The sequence below is a fragment of the Macrobrachium nipponense genome, chromosome 18, assembly GCF_015104395.2.
Source record: "Macrobrachium nipponense isolate FS-2020 chromosome 18, ASM1510439v2, whole genome shotgun sequence".
Taxonomy (NCBI): domain Eukaryota; kingdom Metazoa; phylum Arthropoda; class Malacostraca; order Decapoda; family Palaemonidae; genus Macrobrachium; species Macrobrachium nipponense.
Window position 1 is genome coordinate 49,351,486 of NC_087211.1, and position 24,901 is coordinate 49,376,386.

The 24,901-nt window shown below is 36.3% G+C and overlaps 2 protein-coding genes across 29 annotated transcripts in view; one reads left to right on the forward strand and one right to left on the reverse strand.

The window, feature by feature from the left end:
- Window positions 1–5,340, forward strand: part of LOC135197035 (cytosolic 10-formyltetrahydrofolate dehydrogenase-like) — a 29,451-nt gene extending 24,111 nt beyond the window's left edge. For all 4 annotated transcript variants that reach the window (XM_064223947.1, XM_064223946.1, XM_064223945.1 and 1 more), the window contains 4 exons: window positions 258–451; window positions 1,667–1,786; window positions 2,361–2,611; window positions 2,831–5,340. In XM_064223947.1, coding sequence (XP_064080017.1) covers window positions 258–451; window positions 1,667–1,786; window positions 2,361–2,611; window positions 2,831–3,086 — 821 coding nt within the window. In that variant the 3' untranslated portion in view covers window positions 3,087–5,340. The remainder of the gene's footprint in view (window positions 1–257; window positions 452–1,666; window positions 1,787–2,360; window positions 2,612–2,830) is intronic.
- A 2,802-nt stretch (window positions 5,341–8,142) lies between these two features.
- Window positions 8,143–24,901, reverse strand: part of LOC135197036 (CD2-associated protein-like) — a 434,027-nt gene continuing 417,268 nt past the window's right edge. For 24 of the 25 annotated variants that reach the window (XM_064223952.1, XM_064223951.1, XM_064223954.1 and 21 more), the window contains 3 exons: window positions 14,190–14,424; window positions 11,959–12,446; window positions 8,143–11,631 (listed from right to left, as the gene is read on the reverse strand). In XM_064223952.1, the coding sequence (XP_064080022.1) occupies window positions 11,470–11,631; window positions 11,959–12,446; window positions 14,190–14,424 (885 nt within the window). In that variant the 3' untranslated portion in view covers window positions 8,143–11,469. The remainder of the gene's footprint in view (window positions 11,632–11,958; window positions 12,447–14,189; window positions 14,425–24,901) is intronic. The other variant, XM_064223950.1, reaches the window with a different exon arrangement.

The window sequence follows — 24,901 nt, forward strand, 5'->3', positions numbered from 1 at the left end:
TATCAAAATCCATGTTTCTTTTAATCTGGCTAAATATTTTATTGATTGATTGATTATGAAATTTAGTATGGAACTCGTAGAAAAGTCACTAAGTAAAATGTCTTATTGATAGAAAATCTTAAAAGCTATTAGTAATTACTCCACTTTGTTGACTGATGAAATTTCTGTCGAGTTAATTTGATAAATGTCTCAAATGTACATTGCAAATATTTTAAAGCAGTACCTTTAATATACATTTGAAACATTTTCACCAACAGGCAGTCAGTGTGGTCAGGCTATTGCTGATCATCCAGATATTCGCAAATTGGGCTTCACTGGAAGCACAGAAATTGGTCAGGTTATCATGAGGTCTTGTGCTAACAGCAACTTGAAGAAAGTCTCCCTTGAACTTGGTGGAAAATCTCCGTTTATCATATTTGCTGACTGTGATTTGGATAAAGCTGTTCGCTTTGTGAGTATACTCTTCTACTTGTAATGAGGTGAATAGTATTTAGAGTGCAATACTTCCTTAGATACACTGGCTTTCTCTTATTTGAACATTTTGGTAGTCTTAGTTTCACAGTTTATGGAAACTTGGTAAAGAATCTTTAATGTACCAAATAGGCTTTTATTTTACAAGAAAAAATATGACTGAGAAATACAGTAAAAACTCCAATATGTATGGTGCAGTGGAAGTACAAAGTACCAAAAAATGGTGATTGTTATCTGTTGCCAAACCTTGAGTTCCTGGGTACATATGTTGGCGAGGCCGAGACGAAGCAGAGGAATCCATAACAACACAAGCGCACACACACACACAGACAAGAAAAATAGCGAAAATGGGCAAACAACTGGGTAAAAGGCCAAGAGAAGGCAACCGCGACTCTCACCCAGGCGGTTAAGAAAAAGACTAAACGCAATAGCGTGGGTGCGCGGTCTTTGACCAGTTTTCACCCGATATACACAGGTTGTCAGATCTCACAGATTACTTGCTTTTTCAATCTCCAATTGTTTAACCAGATCCAGCTAGGTGCTAGAAAATTATCCTATTGTTAAGACCTCAGGTTTGTAGCTATGAAAAATTCAAATTGTCTTAGAAAATTTGTCATGTTTAACTTATTAGTTTTCTTATTTCATTGATGTTTAGTTTAGTAGAATACTTCAGAAATACTGTACCTGTGAAACAACCATGCTTATTTCATGACATTTTGTGTGCCAATTTATTAGTTTTAATATAAAGTAGTACCATAGATTTTGATTTATAGATCCATGTGACTAGTTATGAATTTGTACAAGTCATGAAAAGGTTATTGCACTTAAAACACCGAATACATTTTTGTCTAGAAAGTAAATGGGAATTTTTAGTTTGTTTTTGTGTAATTTTTTTTAACTTGGTTGCTGTTAGATCAGATATGCTGAAGATGTGGGTGTTCGGAGTTTGAGGAAAAGTGAACCTTGGACAAAATGTCAGGATTGTTGGTTTTCTCTAAAGCAACTGGTAATTTAGTTTTTCATTTTAGTCTTCAGACTTGAAAAGTCTGTGTGATCCTTGCTGAAACTGAAATGGGCTGTGTTAAACCTTTATTCATCCTTAAATTTACACCAGTTAGAAGCAATTGTTTCATTCATTAGCATGCTTACTAAGTCACTTGACCAAACTAATACGTATTGATCTCCGTTTCTGTAGGGTATGAGCAGTGTGTTCTTCAACAAGGGTGAGAACTGTATTGCCGCTGGAAGGTTGTTTGTTGAAGAAGCTATTCATGATGAATTTGTCAAGAGAGTTGTGGAAGAATGTAAGAAAATGGTAAGTTATATTTTGTATATATATACAGGCAGTCCCCAGGTTACGACGGGTTCAGCTTACGACATTCCGAGGTTAAGGCGCTTTTCAATTATATTCATCAGAAGTTATTTCCAGGGTTACGACGCCTACAACGCTGTTCTGGCAGAAGAAATATGACACCAAAAATGCAATAATCATTATTTGAAGGTTTTTTTAATGAAAAATACAATAATAATGCAGTTTACATAGTTTTTAATGCATCTAAAGCATTAAAAGTAAGGTTTTCTTAGGATTTTTCACGATGTTCCGGTTTACGACTATTTTCGGCTTACAACGCGTCTCAAGAACGGAACCCCTGATGTAACCCGGGGACTGCCTGTATATATATATTTTTTTTAGGCACTAATGTAACATTGAAGAAATCTTAATTTACTGATCTTGAAAAGTGTGTCAACTCAGGAATTGATGATTAATTATACACATTTAATTATTGTAACATAACTGAGACAGGTATTTTATCAAGTTTGGTCTTATATTTATAAAAACTATTGTGGAGGCTTAATGTTAAAACTGGATTCTGGCAACCCTTCATTAGGTTATTGGTGATCCTTTGAATCGTAGTACTGCACATGGACCCCAGAATCACAAAGCTCACTTTGACAAGCTTTTAGAATATGTGGATATTGGTGTTAAAGAAGGAGCTACACTTGTGTATGGTGGAAAGAAAGTTGATCGTCCTGGCTTCTTCCTCCACCCTACGGTATTTACGAATGTTCAAGATCACATGTTCATTGCAAAAGAAGAAAGCTTTGGCCCCATAATGATTATTTCCAAATTTGGAAACGGGTAAGTTCTGTACATACTGTTGATTAATACATTCTCCTTGTGTAGATCAAAGATCAGGAAAGTACAGTATACAGTACATTATTATATCAGGCATTCAAATGCAGCATATGTAGTACATAGTTTTCAAAATATTATTATTTTGAAACTAAGATTCTCTTTTGATTAATGAACTGATAGATATCACATAATCTTCTCATCTGAATTATATTATTATTACAGGGAAGTTGAAGAAGTTGTAAAAAGAGCAAACAATACCGAGTTTGGTTTAGCATCTGGAGTGATGACCAAGGATATCAGCAAGGCTCTCCTTGTATCTGAGAAGCTTGATGCTGGTACTTGCTTCGTCAACACATACAACAAGACTGATGTAGCAGCACCATTTGGAGGCTTCAAACAGAGTGGCTTTGGAAAGGATTTAGGTGAAGAAGCATTGAATGAATATCTTAAAACTAAAACAATTACCTTCGAGTATTAAGGCTATATGTGTATAGTATTTATTGCTAGATATCTTTTTTTATTTCCTTATTGCTCAAATATGTTACTAGTGTATCCTAAGAAGAAAAAAAAGTCATAGGTCAGATTGATTAAAAAATTAATTAAAATCTTTTAATTGCTGTTCTTGAAACTGAGTCTAGGTTGTTGTAAAGTTGGGGAATTTTAATGCAAGTATTTTTAAGTAAAGATGTCTTAGTGATTTTTAAAGGGTGTGAAGAACGAAGATTTGTTTGATGATGTCAGGGCATATATTTTTGTATTAGTACATGTTACACACACACTTTTATTCCAGCTTTTGTCTAGAAAATTTTTTATTTGCTGCATAAATAGCTTACTTAGCTGATAAACTAGTCTAAAGTGGACATGGTTTTTTTTTTCTGGGGGTCCCTGCATTTTTCTGTGCCTTAAAGTCTTTTGATTGATAAATTCAACCTGTTCAAAACTAAAACTTTTCAACATTTTGTTTCATGTTAAGGCCAAGCAAAGTTTTGTGGTGATAGCAGAAATTTTTTATTAAATAAGTGCCCTTTAAATATTACAATTATATTAGCAGATTCATAGTTAATTAAATAAGCACTGATAGTAGTGAGTGAGTAACTGTAATTTCATATGGGTTGGTTAGTCGATATAAGGAAAGTTGTGCCAAAAATGAGGGATGTAATTTTTATTGGACATATTGCACGGTGATATTTTTCGGTATTTTGGAACTTTTGAGGGATGGTCTGCCCATTTTGAAAAGCTAGGTTATTTCGTGTAATTAATAAAGTATTGGGTTCTTTTAAAGTAATAATTTATAGTCTTGTATTATAAATTTGGAAGCTGTGTCTTATTAGAAAAATACCAGGCTCAAAAGGTGCAAGAATTTTTATATGTACAGTATGATACTGAATGAGTTTTTAATACACTTGAGATTTAATTATAGGTGATGAGAATTGCGTGAAGTGGATGTAAATTTTCAAAATGAAAAGCTTGTGATATGAATGTCATCTTAATTATAGGTATGCATGGGAAGTATAATAGAAGGTTTGTGTAAGACTAGAACTTCAGCCACATATAGAAAAAGCTTGAGACATTTTATTAAAGAAGGTTTGTCATCTTGGTGACTTGCTATTTGTAGTCAAGCTACAAATCCATTATTTTGTGAACCAAGACTGATAAATTGAGGGTCTTTACTCTGTTTTATAGTGGAATGGTTTGGTGGAGAAGAATCATAAGGAAGGTTATTCTCCATCCAAAGAAGGTAACTGCAGGTAACATATACTTGTTACAATCTGCATCAGTGCGCGCTAGAAATAATTCGAACAGATTTCTTCAGGAATGCAATAATATTTGCAGTTTTATTGCTAAATATTGTAATTGGTTTTATAAATATCACTTTGATACCAATATCTTCATATTTTTTTATTTGCAGTGTTATTGCTAAATATTGTAATTGGTTTTATAAATATCACTTTGATATCAATATCTTCATATTTTTTATATCAGTAGGGAATAGATCAACTGTTTTAGTGGGTATAATTGTACATTTCATCCGTGGGTTAACTTTATTACATAACTGAGCATTTTATGGAATTATCTGCTTGAATAAAGGTAATGGATAACGTAACCATTGGAAATGAAAATAATTCAAAATGTTATTAAATATTTTAGAATAAAAATTATGAGATTCATCATTTTAGGAAGCATAGACCAGAATCCTTGGAAAGTGTAGTGATTACCACTAACTTTGCTTTGCTTTCCCATATTATTTACCTATTTCACTTCTTCCTTCTGCAAGTATTTCAATGTTCCATTAAAAGTGATGGTTTAATCAGTCACCATAGTGATTGGATTTTAGACCACCAAATTTCACTGCTCATTATTTGAATGCATAGTTCCTGCAGAACTTGTGCCGAGAACAGTGAAAGGTGCAGTACTGTTCTCTCAATTGTGCGCAATAGTTTTAAAATACCTTTGGTTAGGCAAATTAACTTCTTGTTGATTTTAAAGTGTTTTGGTCAACTTTTATTACATTGTAGTTCAGGAACTTACATAAATAACATAATTGAGCCTGTCATAATAATAGATAAGGATTGGGTTCAGCATTAATAAAATTGTTCAAGGATAAAAACTGGCTATGTAGTGAACTTTAATTGAATTTGAATGTCTGCTAGCTACTGTGTAGCTTCAAGGTTGTAAATTATATCCACAATGCCAATATACTGTTAATTTGATAATAAAATTGTTGAAACCATTGTATCCAATCATTTATAACCTACTATAACTTTCATAGTATACTTTTATTTAAAATGGTTACTGAAAAATAATCTTGTGAAGTGATTTCTATTTTACCTTAGTGTCTTCTAAATTAGGAGTAACCTTCAACACAAGCTTAAATGGCCATTAAATCTTTGTAACAAGGTGGTTAACTGGTGGCAAAAAAGGGGTAGGGTAACAGGAGATAACTCCTGTATGTGCTGTTTACTGTCACTTTTCCTATGCCTTTGACATTGGGAGATTTACCCCTTAGGATAGGGTTAGTCCCTACTGGTGCCTGGACTTGGATTCTACTCGGGCATTATGTCGTGCCCAAGATGTGTGTGCAACCAAGGGATTCATAATTTCTGTAACCACCTACCAGCTTAGTGAATAGGTTGACAAAAGTCACAAGGCCATGAGCCAGAGACCTATGAAACAAGAAGAAACTCTGGTCAGAAAGGAACAAATTTGGACATCTTATACTAGTTGTTACCAAGTACTGGGTCCAGAAAAAATTCTACTGTATCCTCCCTCTCCCTCGTTAAAAGAGGAAGGAAGAACAGGATGATGCATTCTGAATTGTGTACTTAGGATGAGTGCTTCTTATGCACTTAACTAACTCTGATTCCAAGATGTACGTACTTCGGTGTCAACACTGCTAAAAACTTAAAAAGGTAGGGAGAAAATAAACTCCAAAATCATACCAAGCCTAAAGGTACTCTAGATGAGAAGTGAGTGAGGTAAAGGTAGTCTGACTAAGCCAGACACCTGCCCTCATTACCTGAAAAACTATGTTCTTCCAAAAGGAGAGAAGCGCCTTAGTGGCGTGGTTGGTTTGGTGTTTGCTTCTCACCTCGGTGGTCGCGGGTTCGATTCTCGGCCATTCCATTGAGGAGTGAGAGATGTGTATTTCTGGTGATAGAAGTTCACTCTCGACGTGGTTCGGAAGTCACGTAAAGCCGTTGGTCCTGTTGCTGAATAACCACTGGTTCCATGCAACGTAAAAACCACCATACAAACAAAAAGAGAGAATCCCACAACCTTAACTTCATGTGTAAAGTGAGAAGGGAAGCCATTCTACTCTGGAGGATTTGTTGATTTAATCTGCTTGATAACCTTGCCAAGCCTGTGCTGGTTCTCTTATGCTCTGGGTTCTTTTGAGATTGTAATACTTACTATGTGGAACATTCTTCAGTTTTAGGCATCTGTCTGATACATAAATGCAACAGGCTTTGTAACAATGATGAATCCCTGTCTGGAGGCTGTAACTCCTGAGGGGAGCAAGACTATTTGAAGTCTGCAGGTATACTGAAGGCATTTCCACCCTCTCTGATAGAATCAAATAAATGTGGGGTTTCCATCTTGAAAAGATTCTGTAACAAACTCATTCAAAGCCGCAAGGTTTGATCACTGGTTTCCAATCCCTGGTTGCCCTTTTTACAAGGAAAAGGCCTGGGACTTCCCTCCTTCCTCCTGCAAGGAAGAACTGCATCAAGGGATGAGGAAGAGGAAGGAAACAAGTTGGGAAGATGAGCTGGACTAGGATGATGATGGCAAGGAATAAAGCAAAGATTATGACGAATGGCATGTACTATGCGTCTTCCTTTCCACTTAAGATTTCCTATTTGCAATCAGAGCAAAGGGACTGGTCAAAGCTAGTACAAATATCCCTTTATCCTTGCAACTTCCTATTCGCCTTCAGCACCAAAGGACTAGTTGAAGCTGGTACAGATCTCCTGTTTCCCTTGAGACTTCCTATTTACCTTAACATCAAAGGACTGGTTGAAGCTGGTATGCATCTTCCTTTCCCGTGAGACTTCCTATTTGCATCCATCGTAAAAGATCTTGTCGAAGCCGATATGCATTTTCTTTTTCCCTCAAAAATTCCTATTTCCCTTCTACTTTTTCCCTTGATACTTCCTATTCACCTTCAAAACCCAGGGAATGAATGAAGCTGGTACTTACAGGGTCATGAGGGTGTTGTACATGCAGCTGCAGCAGTAGACAAGACACATCAGCAGTTGATTAATCCCTCCTCCTCCCTCCATTGAGGTGAGGAAGGAAGCAAGTGACTTAACTGGAAAATTAAGAGTAGGCTAGATTTCATCCAAGTAATAAAAATTAAGAACTACCTCTACTGGCTCCCTCATAACCAGATGAGGAAGTTTTGCAGATCTTTGGGAGCTCACTCCGCTAGGAGAATATCCAGGAGTAGGAAAAGGGACAGCAAGCTCTCTTCCTCCTCTTGCCATACTTCTCCCACTGAAGTGAGGACAAGAATCACATACACTTTCTCCCACTGAAGTGAGGACAAGAATCACATACACTTCACAAAGCAGGGATACAATCCATGGCCCTACAATAAGCATAGATCTCATGTACGTCTACTGATAGGGGAGACTTGAAAAAAACTGCATGATTGATCATAATCCCCCCGCACTGGCCTTGATCATGTTTTTGTCATCTTAAGAGGAAATGAAACAGCAGGACACAGAAAACACAAGTTAAAGGCATAGAGCACACAAAAGGTTAAGGGAATGTTGGTAGTAAGCTACTCAGCCACATCCAAAAACCACCCGAGTGCAAAGGAAAGAGGGAGCTGGTGTGTCCTTTTACAATGGAATAAGTTAAGTGGTGTGGGATTGCCCACCTCTCACCCCCATCTCCATCTGTTAATAACTACCTTGGTATCTAGATTCAATGGCCATTCTAGTTTGAACTGAATGATACTTTCTGTACAAAAGGTGATGGTTGTATCCCAATAGGAACAATGACATGGAGGAGGTGATAAAACTATATAAACAGGCTTCTTTATTTACACACTGACTAGTGTTAAATAAAATTACAAGTGATTGTGCAGAATAGAATAATACAATCAAATACCAAGGGTAATAAAAAATATAAGGAAATTTATATGATGTAGAACATCAAATGATTAGTTGACAAACACATAGAAGCACTTGGCAACACAACCTACAGTAAATAATTAGAAATTTAGCAGATTAATGTCAATATATAATAATCTTACAACCAGAGAAAAATAGTAACCAAACAAATAACAAAGTAATAAAGATTTGGTCCAATTGTTTCCATTATGAAAAATCTTATGACTAGAATATCTATAAATTTTACTATTCTATATGTACAATAGTTTATGCCAATCTGATGAATTATGAATGTTTGAACTGCCAACCAATAATAAAGCAAGAGATCAAAATATGTTATCATTCCTTTGCTTAGGTTAAAATGTAAGTTAAGTACACCGCACATGATGCTCTAACTTTTGTTGAACTTCAACAAATGCTAACAATACTTCAAATGAACCAATTTGCCTAGAATGAGGTGCAAGAAATGCACTTTATGGAAAAAATTACGCAGTAATCTGCAAATTACAGATACTATGCTGTTAAATTCAGTACTACAAATCTGCATAAAACTTTTGATTAGGCTGTGGTAAGTTGATAAAAAAAATATTCAAGCAAAGTTCAGATGGGAAACCTATGTATGGAATGTGTGTTTTGGTCCTAAATGAGCAATTACTTCTTAAATGGAATTCCATTGAATATCTTGCACAAAAATAGGTCCAACTTGATTTTGAGGAAAGAAACTATACATCATCTGAGTTAGATACACATAAATACCCTAACAATAAAGTATCTGAAATGACAGGAAAACAAAATATAGATGAGAAATAATGTACATGATAGGGAACAGCACATCATGGTATTAACTAAAAGATAGTACTGTACACTAAACATAAGACTGCCACCTGTACAGCAAAAATACCATTATGTCAACTGTTATTAAGTACTCAAGTTTAAAGGAACGTCCTACATAAAGAGGGGGAAAAGGTAACATGACACAGTATATTAACACTGACCTGCTGGTCCACAACCAGTTGCTGCAATAGGTGGAAAACTCTTTGCACTGCCAAAAGTTGTTTCTGGGTCAAAATGCAGGAAGCCAAGTCAAAGTTTCAGATACTTGGGTAATGTAAAGGTTTTACTTTGTCCTTCATTAGAGGCATGCCTATACTCATTTAAATCTGCAACAGCTCTAAATAGCATTATTTTAAAATACAAATTGAGCTGTTTTTCAAACATTTCTAACAAAATAATTGTTCATGTGGTTTCTATATTAAAAAACTACAGTGAACTACGTAGATGCTACTATTCTGTCTTACTACTCCAAAGAACTTTTTATCCTTGAAGATGGCACTCACCAATACTTCACCAAAGTACTAGAAACAATGGAATGACTACTCTCATTTCTCAATTTTATGAAGATAATACAGGTTATTCAGATATACTGTGAATCTAGAAACATTTACAAAACTATAAAACTAACCATACAATAACAAATTCAGTAAAGCTGATGAACAGAATTGCCAATGAAAAGCCTTTTCTATTTTAAACTTTAAGGTAAAAGCTTAGTAGATTATGTACACAAAAAATGAATACTTAAAAGCTTCTGGAAAACTTTTCATTATAATTTCTAAGACGGAAAAACAAAATAGCTCTAAGAAATCTCCTGCATATCTGCAAGCACTAACATCTCAATTCAAAGGATTTCCTTTGAGTGAATGTATAAAGCTCCCTACAATAACTCACTACTGCTTACTACCATTAACATCTTAAAACTTTTTGATATATTAAACATGTACTAGAAAAATATTGTATGAAGATTTCATTTAAAACTTAAGACATTACAAGACAAGTACAGCAGTTTCAATAGAATGGAAGTGTTTAAAACGGTATTGTAATCCACTTTACATAAATACTAGGTTGAGGTTTTGCAAATCTGTACAGTATTATCAGTCATTTCTAACTTGTATAGGCATATGCAACTAAAATACAACACTAGTATATTAGTTAAATACTTATGAATCTTATTATAGTATACTAATCATAATTATGAAAACCACCCTTTTACTCAGTCATGGAAGGACTCCAAACTTTTCCATGAATAACTTCCTCAGTGCAAATGGAAGAACCATAAGATTTAAACTACCATGGCACAAATCCCTGCAAAATATGTCATGACATATGACTTTCTTTCCTTCCAGCAAGTCTAGCTTAACATTTGCTTTAAAAAGCCACTTTATCAATACTGTGCAATAATTTCTCTTGCATAAGCACCTACATTTTAGCTCCATTCAATGCTAATTACAAAATCACTTCACGCTCGAGAAAATATAGATATGTAATGTTAATGACATGATTTTATGACATTAAGAATATTAACTGTAACATTATGTAAATTGTCTGGTTATGTTAATTTGCAGGTGCAAAACTGATTCCTACAGGCACGTGAATGACTATTGGTAAATATATGAGTTCCCAAACTAAAGATTACACTTGTACAGAAAACTATGGAATGAATATATTTTGGTGTACTGTATACGTATCTAAATTGCAAATAAATAACAAAGCTTATAATAATTAATCACTTACTGCTTAGATAACTGTATTAAAAAATTAAATACATACTACAGAACTATTAAAATGCAGTATGGTATAAAATATTCCTTGAATTCAAATGCAAATGAATTAGGTTTAAAATTCCTAAAGGAAGAATTTTGCCACTCAAGACCCTTAAGAAGTACCGCAAACAAAATGACATCATAATACTTGGATTTTTGTCCAATTACACATTAGAATCATTTTCATACAGTATACCGAAAAACGAAATCCCAAGTTGCATGTACTACTGATGTTATAAATATACTTGAATACTACTTAGTGCAAGACACACAGACAGTACATGTAGAAGTTTGCAAAACTGAAGGGATAACATGACTTGCTGTGTGTATTCGTGTATGGATTTCACATTTACAGTAATCATTCTGCTAATATATACCCTGCTGTATAAGCCATCAACAGAAAAAAATCCAATGAAATTTCTAGTTAATACATTTCTTACCAGCATGACTTTTCCTATTTGAAAAATGTTTATCATTCCAGTATTCCCATAAATCTAACTGGAAACACATTTTCCAATTCAGCATAACTAAAATTTGGTCAAACCAAGAGCTTTCTAACGAATAGAAAAGTCAAAGCACATGCTACTTCCATAGTTTATCATGAAGGTATAATTTTAATCCTGTAACATCAATTTTATTTTTCCTACACTTGTGAGTAGGGATTTATAAGTTTCTTCAATCGCTCTATTTCAACTTCCATACAAGCCCGTTTCTTACGCTCTTCATCTAACTCTGTCATGAGCATCTGGATGCAATGACTATGATACTTTCGATTCTCTTCTAATTTCTCTTCAAGTAATTTCATCTGGAAAAGAAAAGAATTTTACTTTCCAAGTACAGAATTAAAAAATACATAAAGAAATCTATATGGTGTTCCAAATTAACCTATATGATATATACTATTTATATAAATACTGTATATAATATACAAAAAATATCACCTTAAGTTGAGGTAGCTAATACAAGGAAAACATATGTATACCAGCTGGAAACAGATGCATACTAGGCAAAATATTCATCATAACTGGTTAACAATTACGTAAGTGACAAATACATAACTAGACAGTCCTCATCACCTAAACTTAAGAGGAATTTTCTACATGCAAGGGTAAGGAATGCTTTTTCAACTCACCTTTGGTAAGAGCTCCTTATAAATGGCATTAACTTTTTCTTCTAGTTGACTACTATTATTGTCTCTCGAGTCCTTCAGTGACCCAATAGGGCTTTTATTTTCCTTAACCTCTGGTGAGGCACCAGCTTTCTTTGAGTCGTTATTGGCAGCGAGTTTTTTAGAATCCATATTCGAAGGGAATTTTCTGAGTTCGGTAACAGGAGGGGATGATTCGGCTCCATTTCCTAACTTATTAGGCTCACAAGGAGTACGAGGAAGAGGCTTGGTTTTCGTTAAATTTGACTGCACCAATGATGATGTTTTGGAATCATAATCTGGACTAGGGATATATGGCTCACTAACTTTTGGCTTTACATCTGAAACACTTCCATCAAGTTTTGATGGAACTGGTTTGAGAGGCTTTGCATTTGGTTTGTCATCTGATTTTTGTGGTGGTACAGCAGGCTTTGAAGAAACAGAAGGCCCTGAGGTTGACATAACTTCATCTGCTGGAATAAACACATTAGCATCATTAAATATACACAAAGTATGCACTAAATAAATAAAAAATTTTACAAATAGAATTTTAAAACTACACAAACATTTAAACCTACATTGGGATTATCTGACTCTTTCCTTCTCTGCAATAAAGCTAACAACAACAGTGATCATTATCCTTCTAATGAAAATGCTACCTTTTAACATCCATGCTATCAGTGTACCTTTTATCCTCCTAAAAATGCTACAATTACCATCAATCCTACCTGTGTATATTTTAAGTGTAACTGCTGGCTACTTTGTTTATTCCTTTAGTAAATGCAAAAAATTCATAAACTAAATGCAAAATCATCCATAACAGTTTATCACTTAAACCAGACCAAGTAAGCTAACATTATTCTTACTGGGCTGGTATGAAGTGTGTTCTTATTAGTCACAACAGAATTTATTTAATAAATTATGACTTACAAATACACTAATAATTTTGAATTTTCTGTCCAAATTTAATTTCTTAGCCGTTTTCCTTAGAGCTAATATATGTATGTTGTTTACTGAAAATTGGATGGTCACATGATACAAGTTCAATTCTAAGTGTTGTTTTGTACACATGGATTAAATTGCAAGTTACTTGTCAAATACCCATGGATCAAATTTACTGTGGAATCGTGTAACAACAGGCTATTTGGCTGTTTACAGTTCTTGACAAAGTCTATTCCATCAGATACACAAACTAAAATTATTTGTTACTATGGATATATGCAAACTGATTGGCTTGGTAGCATGGTGGACTCAGACCCAGTTCAATTCTTGCCAGGATAAAAAAAAATATTACTAATATGTACTGCTAAACTTTGGGAAGGGGGCATGAAGGGGTCACCTACCAAGCCCAAATAAAACTAAAATGTTAAGTGTAGAAAAATACTGATCATCACTGAAGCCTCCACCAGACATTAAAGATCTAGTACAAATACCAACAGATCGAGACAAAGCTTGGAAGACACTTGAGAGAGAGACTAGAACACTCACAAAACACTAGATAAATGGTAATAACAAATTATACAAGAGAAATTTTGAGCACAATAGGTAGGTATGTATGTAATGCTAAATCTCCCTCATGCATACAAATATACACAGCTAAGTATAAAAAATTCTTGAGTATCTAATCTAAATAAATTGAGAGAAATATCTAATACAGTACAATGGTTTGCCTGAGAGCAGACTGTGTCATAGTTGTCCACTGAAATCTGGAAGCATATGGTCTCCCACTACATGTACTCACCCAAACTCAATTTATCTGATGGATAATTACATTTCATTGTAGGTTATGGGCAGTTTTATAAATGCATTAAAAACTCACACATGTATTTAATAAGAGACCTTGTTTCCAGATTTAAGTGTAGAATACTGTGTATGTATTACGTTATGTATTCAACAAAATTCCAAAAATGAAACTGAACTTGACAGCAGATTAAAAAATGGAATTGATATATTATGAATTTAGTAAAAAATTTGGGAACTTAGATAATTTAGGCTTCGGAGTTTCATAAATCAGCAAAGATAGGCTAAACCTTGAAATCTTGAAAAAACAAGTTATTTTTGGTTCTGAAAACATGAGCAATGATAGAGAAGGCTGAAGTTATGGTGAACTGAAATGCTTTTTTATTGTTTCATGTATTTCACACATTTTGACGTACAACTTCAAATGTACGTAGACCTGAAAACCAAAATTTATATAAATGGAATGAAAAACTAACCTGCATTGAAAACACCCGATATTTTCTTCTTCTGATTCAATCTTAATTCTTGTAACCATGGAACATCTTTGCTGGCTTCATGTCTACTTCTCAGTTCCACAGTTGGTTTTCCACTTGTAGGAGACAAAAGAGGGGCAGGTGGTTTTGTGGAGGTTTGTACTGCTAAAGAGGGAACACTGGGGCTTCGAGGAATATCAGCTGCATGACTGTGTCCATTTGGTTGACTACCGGTATCCTGCAGTTAAATATAAAATTAATCTCAACATAATGAAGAAAACAGATCACTAGAGAAGTAAACAATTACAATACAGAGCTTCAAATCCTTTTATTATGTTCAGATTATAATAATTCCAATACACCTGTGTTAATGAATTATGTATTAGTACCCAGAAAAGTTTCTAGCAAATGGACAGTCAGTTGGAAAAAGAGCAATGATGACAAATAAAAAGGCTACCGATAAAGAATGCACTTGGATGCCTAAAACATGGATAAAAATCTAATATTGATAACATTGCAGTATGCAAGAAATTGACATATGAAGTTCATACCCCCCTATGGGGAGGATATACTAGGATAGTTGTATGTAGTACTAATGCAGTACCATACTTCATCTGTCTATAGTACATATGGACAATTAATAACATCTTACATTTTGCATTTACATATACTTTCTTATTTCATTGCTTTCTCTTTCTTTTTCTCTTTCTTCATGTAATTATACTTAGATTTTAAACTTTTCCCGAATTAGGTATATTTGTTTTTAAGATTCCTTGAACTTTACAGAAAAACCAGAACAAACAATACCTTGCCTTTGGAAAAGTGAAGAACAAAAACTTAATTACACCTACATTATGAACAGTATCTCAATGACAGTTCTCAAAAAACTAAACATAAATAATAGGTAGCAAAATTAGTTATGGAGAAGTACTAAAACTTGTACACAGTCTGCCAACTATTGCAGATTAGCTCATAATATACACTAAACGTAGCCTCTTAAATTCTCACAGTAAATATTCATACTGGAATTTGAACATACACAGTCCATTAAGTTAAACATGTTTATAATTTTCTTCAAATTAATAAAAAAACTAGAATATATTGTAGCAAAATACTGAAAGAAACAGAAAAACACTTGCAGATAGTACTTTTCCCCAATACAGCTATACTATTCCAATAAAATTAACTTGGAACAAATCCAAGTGGTATCAGTTTTTTAAGATTTCATCTCATTTCCACTTAGACACAGTAAAAATCCTTATGAAAGAAACACATTGAGAGTTACTGAATAAACCTAATGCAATACTCTGCTAAAAGCATTGTAAGAGGCACTAACAAAAATCTTCACTTCCCTGAAAATATTCAGTAAAACATCTTTAGAACTTAAAATGATATTGTTATGATACAATAAAGTTTGTTCATACTTACCTGGCAGATATATATAATCAAGTACCCACCCACCTCCCCTCAGGGGACAGTGGAAATAAAAATTATGAATAGAAAATGGGAATGGTTCCTGATACCCGCCTCCCAGCGGCGGGAATGGGTACTAACCACCTGGCCGACCACTGCGTGTGTCGGAAGTTTTTAAAATTCTGTCGGACTTCAGAAAATACAGCTATATATATATCTGCCAGGTAAGTATGAACAAACTTTATTGTATCATAACAATATCATTTTGTTCATGAAACTTACCTGTCAGATATATATATAGCTGAATCCCACCTTTGGAGGTGGGAAGGGACAGAATAGAAGGATTTTAGGAAACAAATGCATGCAGATGATTTACATCTTGGTTCCACCTGTTAGCATAGCTGGCTTCGTGGTTACTGCCACGTAAGTCTGCTTGTGCTACTAGAGTTGCCAGCGAGGTAGAGACCTATATAGCTGGTGCACTCCAGATGATCTGTCAACAGGGGCGAGACCACGACGTGACTAGACCATATTGACCATACCATGAGGGCTAAGAAGTAAAATAAATATATATATATATATATATATCACCACCTGACCAACCTAGCCAAAGTTAAGGTGTTTTAACTAAGGCTTAAGAGTTAAGAAGTCGCCGTTGTCGGCGACTCATCAACTAAATTAAGAGCTCTTCCTAACCATTTTCTACAGGATAGGATGAGTGGTACTTCTTGCCCCCAAGATTGTGTCTGCAGACACGTATGGCCTAGCGAGCAGCAGATCTCATATGCCATCTTCACATCTCGCAGGGAGTGTGAAGTGAACACAGAAATTGCTTCGCTAAAACATGGTACTCAGGATGTTACTGAGTGCCATGCTCTGTTGAAATGCTTCCGAGGCCGCGCCCTCACCTCGTGAGCATTTAGATAAAAAGATTTCAAATCTTTGTGCAAACACAATGAAGGAGCAATTTTTGAAAGAACTCCTTAAACACTAAAGCCAGGGTGTTCTTCGATATGGGCAAGTCTGGTCTTTTTCGGAACACTGCAGATTGCCCGAATGACTTCGACTTTCTTGAGTTTTATGTAGATAAAACTTGAGAGACCCGACAGGGCACAGGACACTCTCTGGCTCCTGCCCACTAACTTGTGCCATTTCCTTGCTTCCAAAGCTCCTGGCCCAAGGACAAAACGGGTTTCCATTCTTAGGCCACAACGGAAGGCTTAGAGAGCACACCGCCTTGTCTTCTCTAAAGCCAAACCTTGTGACGATGGCTTAAAATTTCACTAACCCTCTTTGTCGTATCTAGGGTGGTTAGAAGAAGGCCTTCCTGATCACATGCAAAAAGTTAACAGGTAGGAGAGGTTCGAATGCTTTAACATCAAGAACTTCAGACTACGTCTAAGTTCCATATTGAAAGCTTCGATCTGGACATGCACAGTCAGTCCGTCTGTACTAAAGTCAGGTGACCGACCAGTTGACCAGTCAGACGAATCAAGGACAGCAAGGCTGTACCCTGAAGACCATAAGGCACTATTCTTCGCTGAAGGATGAGTGTCTGGACTGCCTGGGCGATTCAATCTAAGCAAACCTTGGGGGTGTATCAACGCAACCCAACGTCGTCAGCGAATCAACTCCTGACTCGAGCTTCTGGTGCCAGGAGAAAGGAGCGAGGAGCAAAAAGGCGATTCAGTCCCGAAGGAAGAATGCCTGACAGTCCAACCTGGTCTCATGTTACACGATCATCGGGGGTGTATAAACGCAACTGACTTCGTCAACAAGAAACTCAGGGCTACTATATGTCGCCTGATCTCGCACGAGTGTCTGACTCCGAGAAAACAGGTGAGACAAAAGTAGATGGTGAGCGCAGTTTCGAGATTCCACAGAACTCAAAGATCGTGAAGGGCTTTGTTGTTTGACAGACGCAAATCTCTGAGCCCAAAGGCCGTCAACAACATATTTGCATATTCTTTAATAGTTGTGACTGCCAGCTTATCCCATTCTTCAGACGGAAAAGGAAGACGGTAATCTTATTCCTGTCAACCTCTCGATAGTCTGAACGTAGTCAGACTCAGAGCGGAGAGGTTATAGGTACCTTTCGAGTTAGAGTAGACCGACTCTCTCGGAAAAGGTCCTTGGAAAGTGAACTAGGAAGTATGTGACCTCTGTGAATCCAGGATTCTGAAGGCCAACATGGGGCGATCAGCGTCATTGTCGCTCCCTGTGACGTCATAAATCCTCTTATTACATTCCTAAGCGATTGAAAAAGGGGAAAAAGAGACTAAACATCCATCCCCGTTCAATATCATAGGATGGCGTTTAATGGTACCGATCCCGGATCGAGAATAAGGGAGCAGAGAAGAAGCCGCCTCTTCGTCCTCAACATATCGAAGAGAAGAATGAAAGGGCGTCCCTAATGTCTACACAACTCTCAACTTACTTCTAAAGAAAGATTCCACTCGGAAGTGAATAGTTGCTGCCGTCGATCGAGACGATTCGTACGGACTTTTGCAATCCTGTAACGAACCTGTAGAGGATCGTTACATTTTACGCCTGTTGTTATAATAGGCTCTTTCTCGTAAACTCGAACAAGGACCGAGAGAAGATACTTCTTAAGATATATGAGAGCTGTGGAATATCAGAGTTGATCTGGACCACTGGTTCCCAAAAACTCGTTTCGAGGACTGGAGGGACTACCGAATCGCTTTTACTTCTTTCAGATTAAGATCCAGGACATCTGAAACCCTATCCAGATGTCCGGCACCTTCTTTCTATCACCTCAGGTGATAGACGCACTGAGAGATGTTCAGAATCATTGCTAGATCTTGAATAATATTTCAGTTTCCCGGTAGGAAAAAACTGTGGTCTGAATTGCAGTCTATTCGGGGAAACAAACTTCTTCAGGAAGGAAATGGTCCCCAGCAAGCTCATCCATTCCCTCCCCGAGTATGCTTACTTCCCTAAATAAGGCTGCGCTTTGCCTAAGCAGGAGAGCAAATAAAAGTGCAATGTTGCGGTAGACTCGTAGTTCCATACCGTGCGGTAACGAGCACCGAAAGGATTAAGAGATAACTCTGTTGAACATAGTAAGGCAAAACGAATGCAACGTTTATTCATTCACGTAAGAAATCCCCTCAATCTTAGGCTAAAGTCCGTGATTGTAGGACAGAGATACAGTTAGTCAGTCAATCCCGCAGGAGAGACGTAACCGTCAGCACAGAGATACGGTTAGTCAGTCAATCCCGCAGGAGAGAGAGACGTAACCTACCGCGCATGACAGCGCACGATCTGTTACTGAATACTGGCTCGGTTGGACAGTTGGACTGGAGGACAGACAGCGTGACAGCAGCAGCAAGCAGCTTACGAACGTCGTCTCTTAACTTTATGTCTGGGTTGCCAGCTACCCTATTCTACGAAGAAATAGGTCCGTTATTTTTGAGCAGAAAGACTCTCAAGCTGGTATATTTAAGCGAAACAGAAAACGCTAAATATATAGATGCGTTTGTGTCGTCAGAACACTACCATACAACGGTAAAAGATAAATCGGAAACTCCTGTTAGGCTGTAGGGAGTAACGATTAAATGTCCTTAAAATAGACAATAGACCTCTCGGTTGCCATCCGAAGAGGTAACTACAGCAAGCGTATAGGACTTGAACCAACCAGAAGTAAAATAACGCAAGGCAAAAAATGAAATTATATCACAATAAAGTTTGTTCCTACTTACCTGGCAGACATATATATAGCTGAATTCGGAAATACAGCTACATACTATCTGACAGGCAAGTTTCATGAACAAAACTTAAGAGAATCGAAGCAGTCGAAGCAGTCAGCTCAAGCTTCTTATGTTATTGGACATAAGCGTTCATTGACGTAGTCTACAAGTCTATTTCTTGTACGAGTCTGCGAATGACGAATGAGAGCTCTTCCGAATCTTGTCAATAAGAGCTTATTCGCTTACGCAATATCAAGTTAATGAGATGTTTGTCATGAGAACTAACCCATTTACGGGACAAAGAGATATTTTGTCAAAGAGGGGATACCCACTTACTTGACAAAACGAAAGTATATTGTCAATGGGGGAAAGTCACTCAATTGACAAAACGTAATCCAGGGAGTCGAGCATTTAATTTTTCCGATTCCCGTCTCAAACGAGGAAGGGGCAAGAATCCTGTTAAGAGATTGGGCTTACGGCAAGTAGGACGACGATGTTCAATTCGGCAGCGTAGTCCCGACTAGAAACTAACAAAATCTATCATCTGAAAAACCCTTTCAGATGGGCTAAAAAGCTTGGAAAATTATCCTGGGAAGAGGAAGAAACTCTCCAACCAGCTTCCTCTCCCGTATCACAACTAATGCCTGCTAAAGCTTTATTGGCAGTATGGCAAAGGAAGTCCTGTCTTGCGCTTTCCTGAAGAGCGTCCTTTTGATGAGTGCCTTTGCAAGAATCCTACTGAACGTTGCCGAGAGTCCTGACGTGCAGGACATCGAGCCTTACATAACCCGTAACTGCCTTATCGCAAAGTCTTGACTGCGGTAGTGGCAACTTAAATTTATTGGCAGAATGGCAAAGGTTGCGGTAGAGCAAACGAGATCTTCCTTAACTCCATCCACCTATGCGAAAAGCAATATTAATTGACAGAGACCTCTTGAATTCACGAAACCCGATGTCTTGCTGGGTTTCGAAGAGAAGAAGTTGTCTGTTCACTTTAAGCTTCCTCCGAAGCACTGCCTACTTCACATTCTTTGCAGGTGAGGTAGAAGGTATCACCGAAGGTAGAGGTAAAAATTCTTTAGGCCCAAATCTGAAACAAGAGCTTGAAGAGTTCAACAGAAACGTTCAGCCAGGCGACACACCTGGCGTGCGCTGGTGCACGCTCGGCGTCCACTGGCGCGCGCTCGGCGTCCACTGGAGCGCGCTCGGCGTCCACTGGCGTGCGCAGAGCGCGCTTGGCGTGCACCCGCGTGCGCCTGGAGTCCATCCGAGCGTCCCAGGCGTCCGCTCTCAAAAGCTTCCTGCTACTATGACTTCTTTTACGTATTTCTCGGTGGAAAGACGGACACGAGTTCAGGCGACGTTCGCCTTCTTACTTCTCACTGAAACGCATAACGAGAGAGAGAGAGGACGTGAAGCGTCCTCTTCTATAAAGCTTCTATTTAGAGGGCGCGAGTCCTTCCGAAAGCTCCAACCCCTGCACGGAGAGGACGCTTCGGAGGACAAGAAGCAAACTTTCAGGATTCGTGCACGCGCACAGCACTTTGGCAGTCTGGGGATTTTCATCAGAAACTGCCGAAGGCACGCCAGATCGGTGGGGGTTCCTTGTAACCCTCCTTAGGCTTTCGACATGCTCCCTCCCCGGGTCCTGGGAGTCAAGCAGAGGTCCCGGCCTAGAGGCGAAACGAGGCCGATCTGACGCACCCTCCACTACACAAGGGGTATCACTGCACTTCTGCACTTCACTTTTATTCTCTAAAGCAAGCACTTTCGATTCTAAGTTACGAATCGAAAGAGTATAAGAGAAAGGGCAATTCCTCTACAGACACTGCTTAGGGCCCGAAGGCAATACTGCAGGGTTAGGAGTAACAATTACAGAAGTAGCACTTCACAGCAATGAAGAAGAGCGAGCACCTCTCGTAGACATATTCATAGCCCGTAGGCCATACTACAGGGTTAGGCAAAATAAAGTCTACAGGAAGGTTAGCAGGTTCACTACCCTGACTTTTGTTACTGATTAATTGCGTACATATGAATCATACGTCTTCCTTACGGAATTAGACATGTTTACTGATTAATTGCGTACATACGAATCATAAGTCTTCCTTACGGAATAGACAAAGTCTCACACTCCTTACATGACAAATCTCAACAAAGAAGGAAGACCCATACCCCTCGTACATACCAAGTGCGGATCTACCGAAGCTTTCGGTAGCCACACCCTATCTTTGCAGACAACCCCGTCTGAAACTAGCCTAACTAGATTCAGATATTTTAAGCAAAAATGAATCAAATTCAAATCAATTTAAGATAGCGTATGCCTAGCCACAAATCCAAGTAAATAAATCAAAAGACAATTAGGATACTTAGCGGCAATGAAGTTTCCAAAATCCTAAGACGGAGGTACTGAAAACAGGTGTTTTCAGCACCGGCGACAGAAAAATTATGAATAGAAAATGGGAATGGTTCCTGATACCCGCCTCCCAGCGGCGGGAATGGGTACTAACCACCTGGCCGACCACTGCGTGTGTCAGAAGTTTTTAAAATTCTGTCGGACTTCAGAAAATACAGCTATATATATATCTGACAGGTAAGTTTCATGAACAAAACATTTGATATTAAACATATATACAGAATAAGAAGTAATGATGACAATTTCACCTCACTCTCGAGAGACACTACTAATAAGGTACAACGACGACCATATATGTACTAGTCTGACATCTGATATCTGGTGTAATATGAAACCATGTCCTGCCATTCCCCTCCCGTCCACATGCCTCACACAACGTATGTAAAAACACTGCTTACATAAAAAGCCCAGAATACTCCATCATAATAAAAATGGGTTTTTAATAACGCATTATGTACATTAGTTTTTCTTACTGTGACAAATAAAATGTTCACTCAGAACTACAAAACGAGTTAAATTTACATCACAGTTCACTTTCATTTGAAGTTATAAATGTAATATTCATAGTACGACCCTCTTGAAAATTTTATTCTAATTCTAACATTTACTACTTCTTTTTAAAATAATACGTATCTGGATTTGTCAATAAATTTTCTTGAAGGTTAGTCATTAATGACAATATAAGCAGCTGACAATTACACGTAAATTTGACAAAATTACACCTTAAAACATTTTGTCAGCATTTTATTATTCCCTTTCACTTATTAAAAATATTATATAGTATACTATACATAGCAAGTAGAAACATTTCACTTACTTGGTCAACCATAAGTAAACCCATCAATCTAAAGAGAAATAAAAAACTTACATGCCACCGATTTTTTTACCATGTACATAAATTTGACTTGAATGATCTGTAAGCATTACCCTTTATGTCTAACAGTCCTACCTAGGTCTATCTATTTAGGTAGGAAAGATATACTACCAATTAAATAGTGAGAGAGCTGCTTTCAAGATCACAGTACGTATATTTTGAATACAAATGATATAGAATTTCATTCTTTCCTGAAACAAGAGAGTAATGAAAACCATTTGAACATTGTCTACAAGCATCCCTCACATTATCAAAACACATTTTTTAGGCACTCTACACGCTTTACATTTTTTCATAATTTACCAATGGAAGTATGTATTGTGTACTTTCCCAGGAACAAGAAAATTAGAAAAGGCTCATGTCCAACAACGTCAACTTACAAAGTTCAAGGAATTATTGTTAATTGCCAATGTTCCAGATAAAAAATCATAAGTTATACAATTATCCTTAAAGTTCTGATATTTTACAATTTCCAGTTGGACAAATTGTTGACAGCACTAAAATATTTTCTGTAGGTCACCAGCATGCTACTATAACTTTTTTTTATTCATTTCATTAGTCCCTCCATACTTGGCTATTTAAGAATTTCTCTTAATTACTTCGGTACTTGACTGACCATGTCAAGGTGTGTGAAATATTATGCAACTTTGGGCTGATATTTTCACAAATAAAAATTAAATTTAAATCTATTAATCAGCATCAAACCCTCTATATGAATGACAGATGGACCAGTAATATTACTAGGTATTCAATATAACCAGATACTACCTACATACTTGTAAATTCTCAATATTTTCATTTTACTAAGTTTTAATAGTTCTTCACAATACATGACACAGCAAATGTTAAAATGAAGGCACCATCAGAAATCTTCTAAATCAACATTTAAAATATATATTCTAAATATCATAATCAGAGTAATCTGCCATTATATAACACATGCTATATATAATTACCTGCTGAACTCTCATCAACACAACAAGAACAACTACACTCTTCATTCAAGGTATCTCGTTTACATATTCAGATTTAGAAATAAAATTCAATTAACCCTTAAACGCCTAAGGGGTATAATAAAAATCGTCTCCCGTATGCCTAGGGGGTCTCGGAGTGAGCGCTGAAGTGGAAAAAATATTTTTTTAAAAAAATCACAGCCTGCTTAGTTTTCAAGATTAAGAGTTCATTTTTGGCTCCTTTTTTTGTCATTGCCTGAAATTTAGTATGCAACAATCAGAAATAAAAAAATTAATTACCATATATAAATAATGCAATATATGATAGCGCAAAAACAAAATTTCACATATAATAGTATTCAAATCGCGCTGTGAGCAAAACGGTTAAAGCTAAAGAGTTAATTTTTTGTTGTTGTATTGTACACTAAATTGTGATTATTTTGGTATATAACACATTGTAAAACGATCAAAGCAACACAGAGAAAATATTATCACAAAATGATCATGAATTCGTAACTCGAGGATGTAAAAAAATGTTTTTTTCAAAAGTTTACAATAAATCTAAATATTGTTCTAGAGACTTCCAATTAGTTTCAAAATGAAGATAAATGACTGAATATTACTATACTGTAAGAGTTTTAGCTTACAATTGCAGTTTTTGACCATTTCAGACGAGTTAAAGTTGACCAAATGTCTAATTTTTTTTATATATTTTTTTTTATATGCAAATATTTCAAAAATGAGAAAAGCTACAACCTTCAATTATTTTTTGTTGTATTTTACATGAAATTGCACACATTTTCATATATAAAACTCTATGAAACGCATATGAATCGGAGCAAATATTCCGAGAATGCGACGAAGGGAAGGAAAGTTTTTTTTTTTTAAATTCACCATAAATCTAAATATTGTGCTAGAGACTTCGAATTTGTTTCATGATGAAGATAAATGACTGAATATTACTAGACTGTAAGAGTTTTAGCTTACAATTGCGTTTTTCGACCATTTCAGTAGAGTCAAAGTTGACCGAACGTGGTTTTTTTCTATTTATCGTGATTTATATGCAAATATTTCGAAAATGAGAACAGCTACAACCTTCAATTATTTTAAGTTGTATTTTACATGAAATTGCGCACATTTTCATATATAAAACTTTATGTAACGGCTAATTTAAAATGGTGCAAACATTACGACAATTGCATGTATGATTTTTTCGGAAGAGTTACCGCGCGGACGTAAAGAAAATGTTTTTTTTATTTTTTCATAAATTCACCATAAATCGAAATATTGTGCTAGAGACTTCCAATTTGTTGCAAATGAAGGTAAATGATTGAATATTACTAGAATATAGG